The 16,916-nt window shown below is 27.8% G+C and overlaps 1 protein-coding gene across 1 annotated transcript; it reads left to right on the top strand.

Annotated features, from left to right (window-relative positions):
* Positions 1 to 842: 842 nt before the first annotated feature.
* LOC132949142 (uncharacterized) lies at positions 843 to 15,967 on the top strand. Its single transcript, XM_061019919.1, has 17 exons — positions 843 to 994; positions 1,656 to 1,863; positions 1,921 to 2,062; positions 2,158 to 2,279; positions 2,365 to 2,542; positions 2,625 to 2,775; positions 3,134 to 3,297; positions 3,446 to 3,801; positions 8,203 to 8,331; positions 11,272 to 11,447; positions 13,473 to 13,677; positions 13,768 to 13,909; positions 13,993 to 14,114; positions 14,479 to 14,656; positions 14,720 to 14,870; positions 14,933 to 15,096; positions 15,193 to 15,967. Exons 1-17 carry the CDS (start codon positions 985 to 987, stop codon positions 15,556 to 15,558), a joined length of 2,964 nt encoding a protein of 987 aa, XP_060875902.1. The 5' UTR covers positions 843 to 984; the 3' UTR covers positions 15,559 to 15,967.
* The last annotated feature ends 949 nt before the right edge of the window (positions 15,968 to 16,916 follow it).

Consider the following 16,916-nt stretch of genomic DNA (forward strand, 5'->3'; position numbering starts at 1 on the left):
TCACAATAATATCATCAAATATACTTGGTAATATCATAGGCTGACTGACCGTTTTCGCTCAGAATCGTTTTTCTTATACAATGATATTATATCATTGAATTCAAATTTAACACCATCCATTACAGTGACCCACTTGTAACCTACTGTACAGCAGAGCGACATCCACTTATCCACCTTTTTTTTATTAATTATGTTATTTCGAGATCACATTAAAGAAATAATTCAATATTCCATATTTATTTACTAAAAAATATATTTTATCTTTTTACATTAGGCATAACATGCATTAAACACTTAGGTCTTGAAAATAAAAATCAGTTGTTTTATACATTTAAAACTGTGAACAAAAATAAAAATTAATGCTTTATAATAATATAATTCAAAATATTTTTGAGATCTAAATTATAAATAAATTAATAATTTAATTGTGTCCAAAATAAAAATAATAAATCCCTTTGATAATCTGATACAAATAAACAATTACATATAAGGATCTTTACTCAGAATGTTATAATTTATTTATGTCAAAAGTTTTTTTTTGATAATATGTTGAATTGGCAACCGTAGAAAATCAAATTTTTAGAATATTATCATCTAACGGGAATTACGTATAGTTAATTATGTTTATGAATAATATTATTTCATGCATAATAATATTTACAGAGTTTATCAATCAATTTCATAAATTAGTTTAATGATGTAAATACGTACATAATATTATATCATGTAGACATGAGCACCTATAATAGCTGGTGATCAATGGTCAAGAAATTTATCACGTGATCGTTAATAACTAATCTGATGTAATAGAAGTACTAAAATAATAATAGCTGATAGGTAAAATTAAAAAAGTGGGGTGTATAATTTTCTATAAAACCACAAAACTTATTAGTGTTCAAATCAGATATTGTTTGTTGCATTGGCTGAACAACTGTGTTTTGGAAATCAATTTTTATCTTGAAATCCTCACATATACTTGAAACAATGTGTCTTGGTGAGTAATTTTTCATTTATTTATAATTTTTATATCCTTGTCTATATGTTTATATATAATAATAATTAGGGCTCGACTTTTGTTGCATTTGCATTTATTTATTTATTTCCCGAATGGTTGACATGATGCTTTCCAAGTTACAAATGTGTTTCAAGTACACACTATGCTAACAAAAAACTTTTTTTGGGGCATTTTTAAATTTTTTGAGGTTTTTGACATAGAAGTGAATTTTTAGGACATTATTCAATTTTTTAGGTCATTTTTTTAACCTATTTCTAGAAATATTACAAAAAAATAAAAATAAAAATATGTAAATACACATATTCTACTAAAACAACTTAAAGTAATCTGGTTTTTAAATATTTCACAAATTTATCTAGATTTCTGAAGAAGGTCGTGGTCAATTCCAAGGAATTTTTTCAAGGCATATTTTAGTGTTTTTAGATAATAAATGCGTTTTTCAACATACAACATTACCTACTTAACAAATATCTTTTATTTTATATTATTTTAAATAAAATATCAAGAATAGACATTTATTATCATTATCATTGCCTATATTATATTATAAATTGTAAATATAATCTAAATAATTTATAGAAAATCGTATATTTTATTTTCTACCTAAGTTATTGACATTTGTACTGAATTTAATTTTAAGCACAAGAAAATAAAAAATCAGTGGCGATCATTGGTTGTGGAGCAGCTGGATTAGCAGCTCTCAAACACTTTACAGCTGAAGGATCTCTGTTCAAATGTGTGTCATTTGAACAGACTGATAATGTTGGTGGTACTTGGGTATACACTGACAGAGTAGGCAAAGACAAATACGGCTTACCAGTTCATTCGAGCATGTACAAAAGTTTAAGGTATACACAAATTTTCAAAAATATTTATCATTTTTCTAAGAAGGTTTTTATTTTCAGAACGAATTTGCCTAAAGAAATCATGGAACTTCAGGGATTTCCCCATAAAGGTCCTGAAGACAAATCATACGTGGCAGCCAACGAAATGCTAAAATACTTGGAAGACTACGCTGACCATTTTGACTTAATGAAACATATCAAGGTAATAATATTAATGGATATTTATAAAATAAAAACTAATATAATATAGTGAATAACGTATTGTGAGTGATTATTTATTTATTAATCGTATTATAGTTCCATCATCATGTAAAGGAAATTAGTCCTTTAGAGGGGGATCGTTGGCGTGTGACTGTAATTGACTTGCAAAAAAATAATGTGGAAATATTGGAATTTGATGGAGTTGTTATTTGTATCGGGTAATTAATTTTTACATATATATTTTTTTTCATTATATTTACTATTTAAATTTTCTATTATTAATTTTTATAATACCTATTTCAGCAATTACAGTAATCCAGCTGTTCCCAAGGTTCCTGGAATAGAGAAATTTTGTGGAATTAAAATTCATAGCCATGATTACAGAGATTCTTCGGTATTTAAGGACAAAAGTACTGTGGTGATTGGTTGTGGTCCCTCAGGATTAGATATATCATTTGATATTGCAAAAGTCGCAGAAAAAGTAATAACAATATATTCATTAGAAATTTTTTTTCTTATTTCATTCCAAATATTAGTAAAGATTCAAATGACTTTTATCTTAGGTTTACTTGAGTCACCACAACCAGCGTGTTAAAAACATGACATTTCCATCAAATATGGTTCAGAAAATTGATATTAAAGAAGTAGTAGAAAATGGAATAATTTTCCAAGACGGATCTTATGAACAAGTTGATTCGATTTTATATTGCACAGGTAAGCAATTAATATTACTTGTAAATTAAATAAATAAATAAATAAAACATTTTAGCTACTAAAATTAACTTTAATTATTTTCAATATTTTGTTTTAGAAATATAAAGAAATTGGCCTACTATGGCTATAGAGAAATCTTATGGCCTATTTAGGCACATATCATCAAAATGTTCATGTTTCTATACTGGATTTTCTTCATTTGAATGACCTTTCAAAGGTCTAGAACTAATAAGATAATATTTTTAGTTATTTAATTTTTATTTCTAATCTTAAACTCAACTTAAGTCTTAAATTAATTTATATACATTATTTCACTTGTATGTTTGTATTTTCATATAATTTATTAAACTTTGAGCAGGATACAACTATAAGTACCCATTCTTGAGCCCAGAATGTGGTATTCGTGTAGAGAACAATCATGTAAAGCCACTTTTTAAGCATGTTCTGAATATTGAGCACCCTACAATGTACTTCATTGGAATTCCAACCAACACTGCTGGTTTCTGTATGATTGATTTACAGGTAATTCTACAAAGAGTACAAACTAAAAACACCACTAAATTCTAATATTTTTTTAATCATATGGAATAAAATAAAAAATAGATAAAATGTGTTGTAATATATTTAATACCTTGATAGACATATAAGTTATAACTGAGTTTATTTACAGGTACAATTTGCCAAAACATTTTTAGAAGGGCATGTGAAATTGCCAAGTAAGGAAGAAATGATTGAAGATACACGTCTAGACGTAGAGTCAAGATTAGCAAGTGGATTACGACCTAAAGAACTACACATGATGGGTCGCAGGTCAAAGGATTATTACGATTCACTGGCATCTTTATCAGGACTGGAATCAGTGTCACCCGTTGTTCTACAAATCTACTTTGATGGAATTGATAGATTTATGTGTGATTTCTCACACTTCAGAGAAGACAAGTACAAATTATTGGATAAAGATCATTACATGGTTAAATTTCCAAATGAAGAAGAACCAGTAATGAGGAGACAAGAGATTGTTTCAAAATAAGTTTTTGACTATAGTTTGATTATGATTTAGTAATAAAAACATTCATAGTCTATATGAGTGCAGAGTATACCAATACAAATGGTGTTATAAAATGATTTAACTGTAATTAAGTTAGTTTTGTATTAAACAATCGAACTGATTTGTATTAAATTAAATTTGTATTTGATATTTTTTGTACTAGTCGTATTTTTGTTTTTATTTTTATTTATTTTTTTAAAATTATATTTGTTTTTTTACATGTAAAATTATGTTGTTTTCATTACTAAGGTATTCTGATAGTATTTATAATAATTTTTTTTTATTGAATACAATCCCTCAACGATCCTAGCCAATCTTTATAATATATATGTATAAAGAAAATTATCTGAATACTTATTTTAAAAACATTGACAAATTATTTATGAGTTATAAAACAAACAAATGAAAAAATCTATGAATACCTCTGTTGTTGAATTTATTTTATGTAAAAATATTGAAACATACTAAGATACAAAACACGTTATGTATATAGATTACCCCATTACTTCAACTAAACGGTATTTATGGATAGGCAAGATTATATATTGCTTAGTATATTAATGAATACAATAAGAACATTTAATAGCATTAAATAAATTGTAACAACATTTAGGTAGCACAATGGCCTATCCTCTGCATTGGGATTTAATTATTTTGAAAAAATAATCAACTTGTAGGTATACAGATATTACTCTAGATATTATAATACAAAGAAAAATATATTATTTTCCTTCAATTAATTACATTAACAATGTAAGTAAAAAATCATTCATAAATTGTTTAACTTTAAAAGTACAAGTTAATTAAAAACAGGAAAATAGCGTTGGTTTTGTATTTATATTATAGTTATGGGTTACCAGGGTTACCTACTATTTCTATTATACAAATACAATATTTTTAAGCCGTGTTCTCCAAATAATAATAATTATTAGGTATGTAACTGCATTGACCACAAATATATTTTTTCATTAGGATTAGCCTTGTGCCCTTGTCTTCTAATATAAACCATTATAATCTATAAACCCATGTTTATTGATAAATGGATAAATATTTTTTTTTAATAATACCATTGAGTATAGGCATAACCTTTTATATGGCATAAAGAATTCAAGTCTCGAGATGTACACTTACCAATTAGGTAATAATACCTACCTACTAGACAGTATTGGTGTAAAACTTTAAAACTAGGTATATTTAAACATTTGGTTATTTACATTGGATCCAATGTTCGCATCTATTAAACTAAGTGAAAAATATAACCAAAACAGAAGTTATAATTTTACTATAATAAATTAATAGGTAATTTGAATTAGGTATTGATGAAAAAGTCAAATAAATATTATGTATTTTTATTGTAATTTTAATTTTGTATTGATAATCTAACAATATGACAATGAATTACAACTTAGGTACTTAGTACCAATTTTTGTTTAGTTGAATAAGTAATATTAGGTGCCTCCTTAAAAGTGTCCCTATATATATTAATAATAATAAATACCTAAATAATAATCATAACAAATAAATGTTTTTCTTGATCTCCAAATTTCTGGGAGTTAGGTATATACCTATTACCTATTGTATAAAACAGTGGCGTACTGATACTATAATAAGTAGGTATTACAAATTATAATTTAAAACTTTTTATATTATTTATAAATTATAATTCTATAGGTTAGGTTATTCAGACTACGCGTACGGCGTAAAATAATGATGATGGTTATTATATTATTTTAATCGTAAAACATTACTTTTCGGTTTTCTATGCATAATTATTTTTAAATAATATGTTGTCTGATATACGATATTATGATAATATGATATAATTGATGTAGTATTTATAATATATATTTATATCGTATTATGGATAATTAAACATTAATACATTATCTTTCTGAGTCCTTATAATAATTAGAAGGACACCAAAATTTGAAGTTGTGGACTCGTGGAAATTTGGGATGAAAACGTTTGAAATTTAAAATACCTCTGCAGTATAAGTAGGTGGTATACGCCCTTGAGTATACTTACGGGTTACGAGTAGTATCGACTATCGATGTTTATAAATACTACTAACTATAGGTAGTATAAATGGTAGTATGTTCTAGACGAAATGACTGCAAAAGGTCAATTTAAAAAGTTAAAAGATCAATAGATAAGTTGTTCAATTGATCGTATTCGTAAGCCGCACTAGCATAAAATATTAAGAGAACGCTACCCATACGTTTGTTGTCTCCGTCTTACACACGCACGGCATAGCAAATTGTCGTTCACTAGTTTCAATAGTGTGCTGTTAGTTTTGATACTATAAAATAGAGTGAATTTAACATAATTTTCAGGTAAGAGCAAGATATGGGTATGTGAAATATCAAAAATTAAAAATGCTCATATCTCACTTGAAAATTAAAATATCGAATAAAATCCAACGCTTAAGCACAGATAAGGTTACTATCTAAAAAATGTATGATAAGTCAAAATCGCTCTATAATATCAAAAATTCAAAACTAACAGCACACATTGCACACTATTGAAACTAGTGAACGAAAATTTGATACACTGTATATGTTAGTTGGAGACAACAAATGCATGGGTAGCATCCTCTTAAGTTTTTATTTTCATTAAATATTAAAAAGTACATACCTATTACAGGTACCTAACACGTTACACGAGTACACGACCAATAATAAACAATTAAATATATCCGTCCACTTAACTACCTATGGAATTAAAGTAATCATTATATTATTAAAAATGCAAATAGACAATAGCTATAATAATATGTAGTAGGTAATTTAAATTATTATTGTTAGTTGTTACTAATTATTATTTTTAATTACTTAAAATTTAAGTTCATTATTAAATATTTAATATCGTAGTGGTTCATTGTAGTCGGTCTCAACAATACGTAATATGATATAACCCTTGATTACGGAAATAAAATACATTTCTAAGGTATATTTTTAAACAAAAGGAAATAATATGCCGATGCCGATGCCAATTTTCCAGTGTACTAATAGGTAGGTATACCTACTGTATAAGTAGGGACACTAAAACCGAGAAAGCCAATCGGTTACCGATAGTAGCAGCGTATTTTATGTTTGTTCATTTTTTACCGAGCGAAGTCCAGTTATATATTTAGTAGGTATATCGTATACATTATACAAGTAAAAATAAATAAATCATCATAAAGTGCCTGAGACAGACTATCCCAATTCTTAAAATGATTTATTTTATAGTTAAATAACTATAAAGAATGCACTTCCCCTGATATATGCCTATGTCTGCGTGAATAATGTGGTGTAAGCTTTACACATATAAACTAGATGCCACCGATACAAAACCAACTCAAGTACTCAACTTCAAGATTTCTGATAATCTTGAAACTTCCCATTTTGAACTCATCGCGAATATAGGTGATGCCGATAGGTCATTAATAAGTAGTGGATTTCAATGCAAATTGCATTTTTTTTCTGAATGTCCTAAAACAACACTTTCCAGCACAAAATTCGTTTCATTCATCAGAGAATTAAAAAATGAAACTTTTATTTTGCATTTTGTGTCATTTTAAGTGCGTTTTTAGGGTTTTAAAGCATATTTTAAATATTTAAAATACCTCACTTAACTATAACTAATATGGCTATTGCAATATTGTACCCTCCTATATTGGTGAAATGTTGATTTCTAGTTTCTTCATAGTTGTAGGTATTATGTCTTATTTTAAGTTTTTATCAAATATAATATAATATATTGATAATTAATATATTATAATAATCCTCATATAAGTATAAGACAATTATATACTTACCACCTAAGTAATTAAGTAAAGCCACCTAACTACCTAAGTATTCTTCAAATCTATAATAATATAATATTGTGGATGTGAAGAGTATGGAATCATACATTAATGTAATCTAAGACCAACGTAGGTAACCTATATCTAAATTTAAGATAAAAATTAACTTTGCCGTTTTTTTTTTTGTTTTTAAGAGCATATTATGTTTTTGATCTTTTAAGCGTTCAACGCAGCATGTATATTTATTATTTAGTACATTTTTAGAAAATATAATGAGACTGCGTAATAGTTAAATTAGTATTATCATATTTTAACACGTGCTCATACCACTTGTCTGAATATTTTTTAATATAGGTGAGATTTAAAAGATAGTTTGTTATCCCTGTAAATTAATTTAATCGAGAAGTGCCTACCTAGTACCTACATTTAAAACAAAATGTTAACAATCACGTGATAAAAGCCAAGCCCGTGATGGCGTAATAGTGATCAACGCATAGGTCGTTGAATGGATCTAATATTTTTTTACGATAACTGATTACTTCTGTATGAAATAAATCATTTAGGTAGGAAACTACCTACTCGAAAAATAAATTTACTACTTCAAATGTTATTATTTTTTCACCAATTATTCTGTTATTGTATTGTGGATATCCAAACTTCCATTATTTATTACACGTGGTAGACAAAATACATTGATTCAACAAAATAATGATGCACGCCGGTAAGTTCGTACACTAATCATTTTATTTTATCGTATTTGAAATTAATTACTAACCTATTTAATGCAACGCATGATAATAATACACTTTGATAATGCTCTCATCTTATATTTTATTTATTCGAATCTCTTATTGCTTGTAATTAGAATTTTGTTTTGTACTTCGTACGATTACTAATTATTAGCCTAACGTTACATTGGGGTCATAAGTCGCCAAACGTCATAATAGGGCGGTGAATGGGCATGCCGCATAATACATGACGTAATATTATTATTATAATATTTTATATTATATACCTACGCATATTATCATATTCAGTATTATATAGGTACATAATATCCTTAAGTAGGTGCTAGGTACTAGTGGCGTATTTTTAGATACGAACTAAACAAACATTTTATAATATTTTTTATTTTTTTGCGCGTCAATGGTCGATGTATTTCATTATATTATTATCATGTTTATTGTTGAATGTTGATACTTTTATATGAAAAACGATATAGAATCCCAGTTTGGTATAATTTATGATACCCAGTAGCGTAGCTAGGACATATATTGGTGCGGTATTAGCAATAAAAAAAACTCTTATACAAATTAAATTTGAATTGTTTGCACTATAACAAACACTATAACCAAATATATAATATTAAATAGGTACATCCTATTGAAATGAATAATAATTTTAACAACTTTTTATAATATAATGATTATAGTAGGTATAATCCATTTATTACAAACAACTTATCTACATCTTAATGAGATAGGTACTAGGTACTAGGACCTACCTACTTATAATATTATATTATTATTGTGTCCAAGTCCAATCTAAAATTGTCATTCTTCTAGGAATTTTTTTTTATAAAAGAAGTCAATATTTATTTTTTAATTTAAAAATATTCGGCGAAAATACATCTAATAGGAGGGGGCATGGCCTGTTACATGTATACATATTTCGGTTAAAGTAGTTAATTTAAATTTTTATGATATCATGTGATATATTTAACTAGCACAATATAATTAAGAGTTAACACAGTCGAGGTATCTGACTAGGGGTAAGTAGGTACCTCAATAATAAATATCAATAAAAAATATTATAATATTTACCTACCTAGTCACTAGAGCAATAGATTATTTACTGATTTCTACATTGTATAGAAGATTGCCAAAGGTCATTAACAAATACCACAGTATATCTCAAGACTCTAAGAAGTTACCTCCTTATTCATGTATGATTACCAAATTTGGATGTATGTTATTGCGGAATGCGGATTCTTATGAATTACGATTATAGGCACTTCGTTTAATATCGTTACGTGTTTCATAACAAATATAATGAAACACATAATATTATTATCATTGATTATAAATTACAGCTGCAATGACATATTATATGTAAAAAATATTAACATATACAAGGCAATAAGGCATTGTACAATTTTTTTTATTGTTTCATTATATTATTTGTATATTGTAAATGTTTAATGAATTGATAATAAGTGAACTAATCCTAATGCATAATATATAAGTTATGTAATTTTATAGGTTGATATATAGGTACTCAAATTGGTAAAATAAAAGTAGAGGGACTCTGTTCACTTTTTAAAAAGAGATCGCCCCCATCATAATATATTTTATACGTATTGCTACTTTCTGGATAGTGGGGGACCACCGCTTTCCATTATCGCACAAAATGCATAACCCAATTATAGCACACACAAAATGTATGACACCGCAGTACCGCACATGTGCAAATCTACAGATTTATAAAAATATATAGCCTGATTCCGCCAATCCACCCACAAAAATACATAAAGCGATACCGCAGTACTGCACAAATTTATTAAAACCAATACAAATTGATATATACAGATTTATATAACATAAAATTCAATTTAAATTTTATAAAATCAAAATACACATTCCAAATTAAAAAATCAAAAATGTGTGTGCTACATACAAATAATTGAAAATAGCATCTATATAGTAAATGTAATATGCATATGTATAATATGGTGACTATATAGGTACGTCCCGTCGTCTCCTGGGGAATCTTCACGACACTAAAATGTCCCGTTTTCAGAAGGTAGACCAAGAATTAACGGATAACGGAGGCTGCTGAAACTGAACCAGAAATTATTTTCTTTTTTTTTATTGAACTTACGCCCGGCAACTATTGCCATTAGCTGTTTGTTGTTTTGTTGGGGGGGGGGGGGGGGTGGTTGGAACATGTTTTTAGCTTTGGCAGAATTTCAAGTTGGGCACCCGTAGGTTTCTGCTATGCCTGATCGGGGAATGGCGGCCTCATTCTCTAGACAGTTGCCTGCCCAGAGAGAGGAGCCACCCGTGGTCGAGGTTCGAACGGGCGACGGTTCGTGTCGGAACCGACGCCGTAGTCTGCTCGGCCACTCCGTCCCCCCAGAAATTATTATTGAACTACAGTAAAACCGACATTATAGATATTGTAAATTAGAACTTATAAGTTATAACACAATATTTTATAATATATCATATTAATTATATTTAATTTTTTTTCGGTGGATTTTTTTATCCGTGGTTTTTTTTTCTGGTTTTGTCGTATGTTTCTTACTTTCTTCTGCATCTCTTTTGCCACTAATTATCTAAGATTGTACATAGTTACTATTTACCTACTTAGTAGTTACTAGTTGGTATAAAGTCATAAAGGTATAAAATCATAAAGGTTCCAGTCCCTGCTATTACTTATTAAAATTATGACGTTAATCTTGGATTCGTCTAAAGATTCGTCATTGATTATTATACATTGTGTTTACAAATTATTTATGACTTGTGGACTGTGGGTGACTAGTAACTACACAAATAAACGGATCAAAATATTATTGCGTACCTATGAATACAATTGATCATTCGCCAACAACGAAGTTGATTTTAAGTAGAACCATTAAACGTCGCCATTTGTTATATAGGTACGACTACATTAAATCAATTGAAAAAATGCTTAAAAATGCGAACGATGTTTTAGGACTCGTTCCAATGAACACACACGTCAAAGTTTCAATCGTATCTATATTACGAATTTGTTTCAAAAAACACAAACACCATAATTTAACTCAAAGACGTTACCGGCATAGTCATGTACAAGGTAGGATATATGTTTATTATAGGTATTTGTTAAGCCATAACATAATACACTGTATAAGAATAATAGATAAATATAATAGATTTATTTTAGGGATATTAAAATATTATTTGTGTAAGAAAAATATTATTTATGTAAAAATCCCTCCCATTGGCACTATATATACGTTTGACTGTATTTAATATTTACTTATATAGAATTGTATTGGAGTAGATACAATCTATAGTGGACTTATTGTTCATTATTAATCACGTAAAAATATACTTATATGAAACACAAATAAATTTATATTCTATAGTATCATAGGCGCAAATAGCTTTTGGGATTTGGAGGGGGGGGGTTATGGACATTTTTGGGGAGAGGCTTAGCTTCTAAAGCACTCCTCCCCTATCCCCTAAAATATTTTTTATAATTATTTATTTATCTTATTTGTTAGATGACCACAAAAAACAGTCCATTAATCAGTATCAACACTTGAGCGTGACTCTACCTTCCTCTCAATTTCAAATGCCTAGCAAATAACAATGCCTATCTATATTATGTAATCTTTTAAAAAAATTAAAAAAAAAGTTTAACTAACAATTTATTAAATGCAATTACAACTTACAAGTAGGCAATAGTGCAGTACTATGCAGTATGCTTGAAGCTTTTATAACAATTTATAATTTATACCCTTAAGGGCGTCAGACAGGGGCGTGTACAAGGGGAAGATGTGGGGGTCAGATCCCCTTATTAGCCTTTTTTTTTTTTAAATTTATAAAATAGTGTCTTTAGTGTTAGGCGTTACAAGGAAATATAAAGTAAAAAATTAAATAAATTGTGTACTATAATATTGTTTAATTCAGGTGCGTCATTTAAAATTTTTTAAGGTATGCTAACAACTATAGTCTATAGGTAGGTAGGCAAAAAAAAAGTTCAGCAGACCAATATAATAATTATTACAAAACAATTGTTTTCTCGCTACACGAGAAAATTACAATCATTATATTTTTCATGTAATAATCTATTAATCTAATATCCAATATCTAATATATTATGAATTTAGTGTACCTAATAATACTAATTTTGTACTTAAATTCATTAATTTAGTAAGTTAACAGTTAGGTTAATGAAAAGCCAAAAGTAACTAGTTAAGTTATAAAGTTAAAATTAAATTAATTTTTTAACTCGTTAATGGCCAGCCTTGCCTAAATCATCGTAATTCTGTTTTCGAAAAAAAAGCTCACACAAAAATTTGTTGCCCCCCACAAAAAGTGCTGCCCGGGGTAATTGCCCACCTCCTAAATAGACCATTGAACGTGCGTAAATAAAGATAATAATAGAAACTTGAATTTTGCCGTGATTACACAGTTGCAAATAATATTACAGTTAGGCATTGGCATTGAGGCGTAGAAATGTAGAATAGTACTTAGAATCACAGTATACTACTATTATAGAATGTACTAGAATGAATATTATTATTATGTAGGTAGGTTATATAGTTAAGTATATATGTGGGATAACAATTAAGGACCAGTTATATCACCACCACTACGGTTTAACATCACCATTCTCCATAACAGAACGATAATTGCTATTATCTCAAATCTCAATTTTTAATAATATTATTATCACAATCACAATCACTGAGTTTTGTCTTCTGTGTTATTATATTTTATTATTACTTTTTTCATAATAACAATTGTCATTTCACATTTGTCAATATTGTCGGGTTGTCGCGCAATATTGCGTATTATGGGATTAAGCTTGTTTAAGTTTAACTCAACTTAGTCAATACTCAACTTCTAATACTCAAGTAGATAAATTTGATAAAAATCTCATCGTGGGATTTACAATTCTCAATTATATTTTCTAGTGGCAATTCTCGTTTCGTTCTGTTATTTAAATTTAACTTTCGCTGAACGTGCACGTCGGACGCATACCCATTACCCCTACACCCTATATTTGATTCCGGATTCGGTGTTTTTTGAACACATAAAATTTAAAAAAAAACATTACTGTAATTTATAATGTCTCCGTGTACTGAAGAATCGAACAAAAAGACCATCGGCATCATTGGTTGTGGGGCATCTGGTTTGGCAGCTTTGAAAAATTTTGCAGCCAACGATTCGCTATTCAAATGCGTAGCGTTTGAACAGACAGCCAGCATTGGAGGTACGTGGGTGTACACAGACGATGTCGACCGAGACCAATATGGCTTACCAGTACACTCCAGCATGTACAAAAGCCTGAGGTATATATGTGAATAATTTGCGATTTTTTGTTAGGAATTTAACTCGTCATATTATTTACATATGTTTCAACATGTTTCCCATACTATTAGGTCAAACTTGCCAAAAGAAATTATGGAGCTAAGTGGATTTCCACATACAGGTGTTGGGGATGCTTGCTACTTTCCAGCTGCATACATACAGAAATATCTGAATGATTTTACTGATCATTTTAATTTAAGACCACATATTAAGGCAAGTCAAATAATACTGTCTGAAATAAAAAAAATATTATATTTATTCCATGTTAATATTATTAGGTATATTTTTATGTATAGTTTCATCACCATGTAGAAAAAGTCAGACCTATCAATAATAGTCAATGGGAATTAAATGTTATAAATTTAAAACAACAAACTAAAGAAACTTTCATCTTTGATGCATTAGTGATATGTGTTGGGTAAGTGATATTAAACATAATAAAGGTTTTTAAGCAAATAATATGATTAACATTTTTATTTTATGTAAGGATATTAACCAATATATTATATTGTAAACTTTATACCTACTTCTCTATACTATTATTATTCATTTAAAATTATTGGCTGTAATTTAATTTTATGACTATACAGTACTAATTATAATATATAATATGTCTTGTATTGAATTTCTGTTATATATTTTTTATACCAAATCAAAGTTTAGTTTATTTAAAAATAAATAAATAAGTTTTTGCAAAAATGTCAATAGAATTTATAAAATATATTATATTATATATTTATACTGTGAAGTGATTTACCTACTTAAATATGTTCATATTCTAGTAATTATAGCAATCCCGCTATTCCAGATGTTAAGGGTTCCAACATATTCAGCGGGAAAATCATGCATAGTCATAGCTATAGAGATGCAGATTCATTTAAAGGAAATTCGGTGTTGGTTATAGGCTGTGGTGCATCTGGCCTAGATATATCATTTGGCGCATCAAAAGTAGCGGACAAGGTAACCTTTAAATTTATATTTAAGATTACCTATTATTTATTAATAATTTAAACATAATTTTAGGTTTTCTTGAGTCATCATAATCCTCGACTATTGAATTTGAAAATTCCATCTAATTATTTCCATAAAACCGATGTTAAAGAAATTGTTGAAGATGGTGTTATTTTTCAAGATGGCTCTTATGAAAAAATTGACACTATAGTATACTGTACAGGTAGGTTAAAGCTTAAAAAGTATTTATTTTATTCCTTGTTATTTATTGATTATATTTTCCAGGATACACCTATAAATATCCATTTTTAAGTAGCGAATGTGGAATAAAAGTTGAAGACAATGTTATTAAAAATCTCTTTAAACATATGATTAATATTGAATATCCAACAATGGGATTTATTGGTGTACCTAGGAACACTACAGGATTTTACCTATTTGATCTTCAGGTAATTTAAAATAGTTTTTTATATTATATAGGTATATTAAAAATACATATTTTTGTGTTATCATTTATGTAATATTTAATAATATACTATTTTCAGTCCAGGATTTTTAAAAAGATTTTAGAAGGTGGTGTGAAAATGCCTAATAAAGAAGAAATGCTTCAAGATACCTATAAAGAAATTGAGGCTCGATTGGCTGGTGGTCAGAGATTAAAGGATCTTCATGCGTTGGGTAAAACTAAGTGGGCCATGGAGTATTACACTTCAGTTTCTAAATTTGCCGGTGTAGAACACCCTCCACCAGTGTTATTACAAATCTATTTTGATGGAATTGGAAGGCTTTCAGAAGATTTTTTGAACTTTAGAGGTGATAAATATCAAATTATTGATAGAGAACATTATAAGATACAATATTTTGACCAAAATGAATCGATTATTAAAAAACAAATTTTGTATTCTTTATAAAACAATTAAAATTTAAAATTATATTTTGTTAAATATTTTTTTTAGAGTTCTAATTTGTTACATTGTATTTTTTATAAATGTTATTGTTTAAATATATAGTAAAGAATAGAAATATATTTCAAGTATCATGCTATTTGTAAGTGTCTTATAAGTTAACCTGGTTAAATATTTAAAGAAAACTGTGATTGTCTATTATTTTGTGTTGATTTAAAGTAAATATATTATCTACTAAGTACTAACTAATAAATATTAATTATAAGTTATAGCGACTTATAAATTAGTTGATAAAACATTATTGATTTTATAAAATATGTATCCACGTTAACTAAGAATATATTGTCATAGTTGTATATTTTTATATGATTGTTATCAAAATGTTCTTGTAATATTAATAAAATTTTAAAATGTATACCTATTTAAATACTATTTCAAAGTAATTTACAAGTGATCCCATATTTGTAGTATTACTAGGTATTGTATAAATGCCAAATGATATAAACACCTAAATCCAGGGCTTGAAACCGATATTTGATACAGATTTTGAATACCAGCTAAAACCATTAAAAACCGAAATCAATACCTAAACTGAAAACAAAATTGAAAAAACAATACTGGTAATCAAAATCGAAATCGAAATCGGAAAAAATAAACACCGATATCCGAAACCGAAATCAAAATCGGGAAATATATTTTCAGTTTCAAGCCCTAGTCATTATAAATAGATTTCCCACACTTTATCATATACGGCACTATTTATTTGTAAATCATTTAATTTACAATATTCAATTATTAAAAACTTGTTTATTTTTGTTGATTTCTAAAACGCTTTAACATAAAATGCATTTATATACTCAAAATCTTTAAATATGCAAAATCATATAAATTTAGTAAAATATGCAAAAATATGCAACATAAATTGTTGTATTTCAATAGTATATTATGGTTCATGAAACGAATTTGTATCAAATCAGATTTCAAATATGCAGAGAAAGATGCAAATGCATTAAGTTCCAAGCCCTGCTTATCACTTATTAGACAACTTACGTAGGTACACTGATTATCAAGTTGGCTAAAAAATCCCATATTTAATATTTTTTTTAATTTGATAATTTTTTTATTAAAGAATGAATATATTTAAAAACTTAGGGGGTCTTAAATAAAACTAGAGGGGGCTAAGCCCCCCCAGACCCCCCTAAATTGCGACTCGCAAAGTACAAACTTATTTATAAGCCATGAATACATTTTTAAATGCCGACGCCATTTCTGTTTTACACAATGCAGATGGTATATACTATATAGGTATATAGGTATGGTTGTAACATGTACCTAATTGTTCTTCAGAATTATCACTGTCAGTA

Source organism: Metopolophium dirhodum, chromosome 7, assembly GCF_019925205.1.
Source record: "Metopolophium dirhodum isolate CAU chromosome 7, ASM1992520v1, whole genome shotgun sequence".
In the NCBI taxonomy this organism is placed as follows: Eukaryota; Metazoa; Arthropoda; class Insecta; order Hemiptera; family Aphididae; genus Metopolophium; species Metopolophium dirhodum.

Bases quoted from the DNA above. Each gene is read 5' to 3' on its own strand.
- LOC132949142 (XM_061019919.1), top strand. The intron at 1,864-1,920 runs GTATACACAAAT...TTTTATTTTCAG, and splicing joins AGCATGTACAAAAGTTTAAG to AACGAATTTGCCTAAAGAAA. The intron at 3,802-8,202 runs ATAAGTTTTTGA...CGAAAAATAAAT, and splicing joins AGACAAGAGATTGTTTCAAA to TTACTACTTCAAATGTTATT.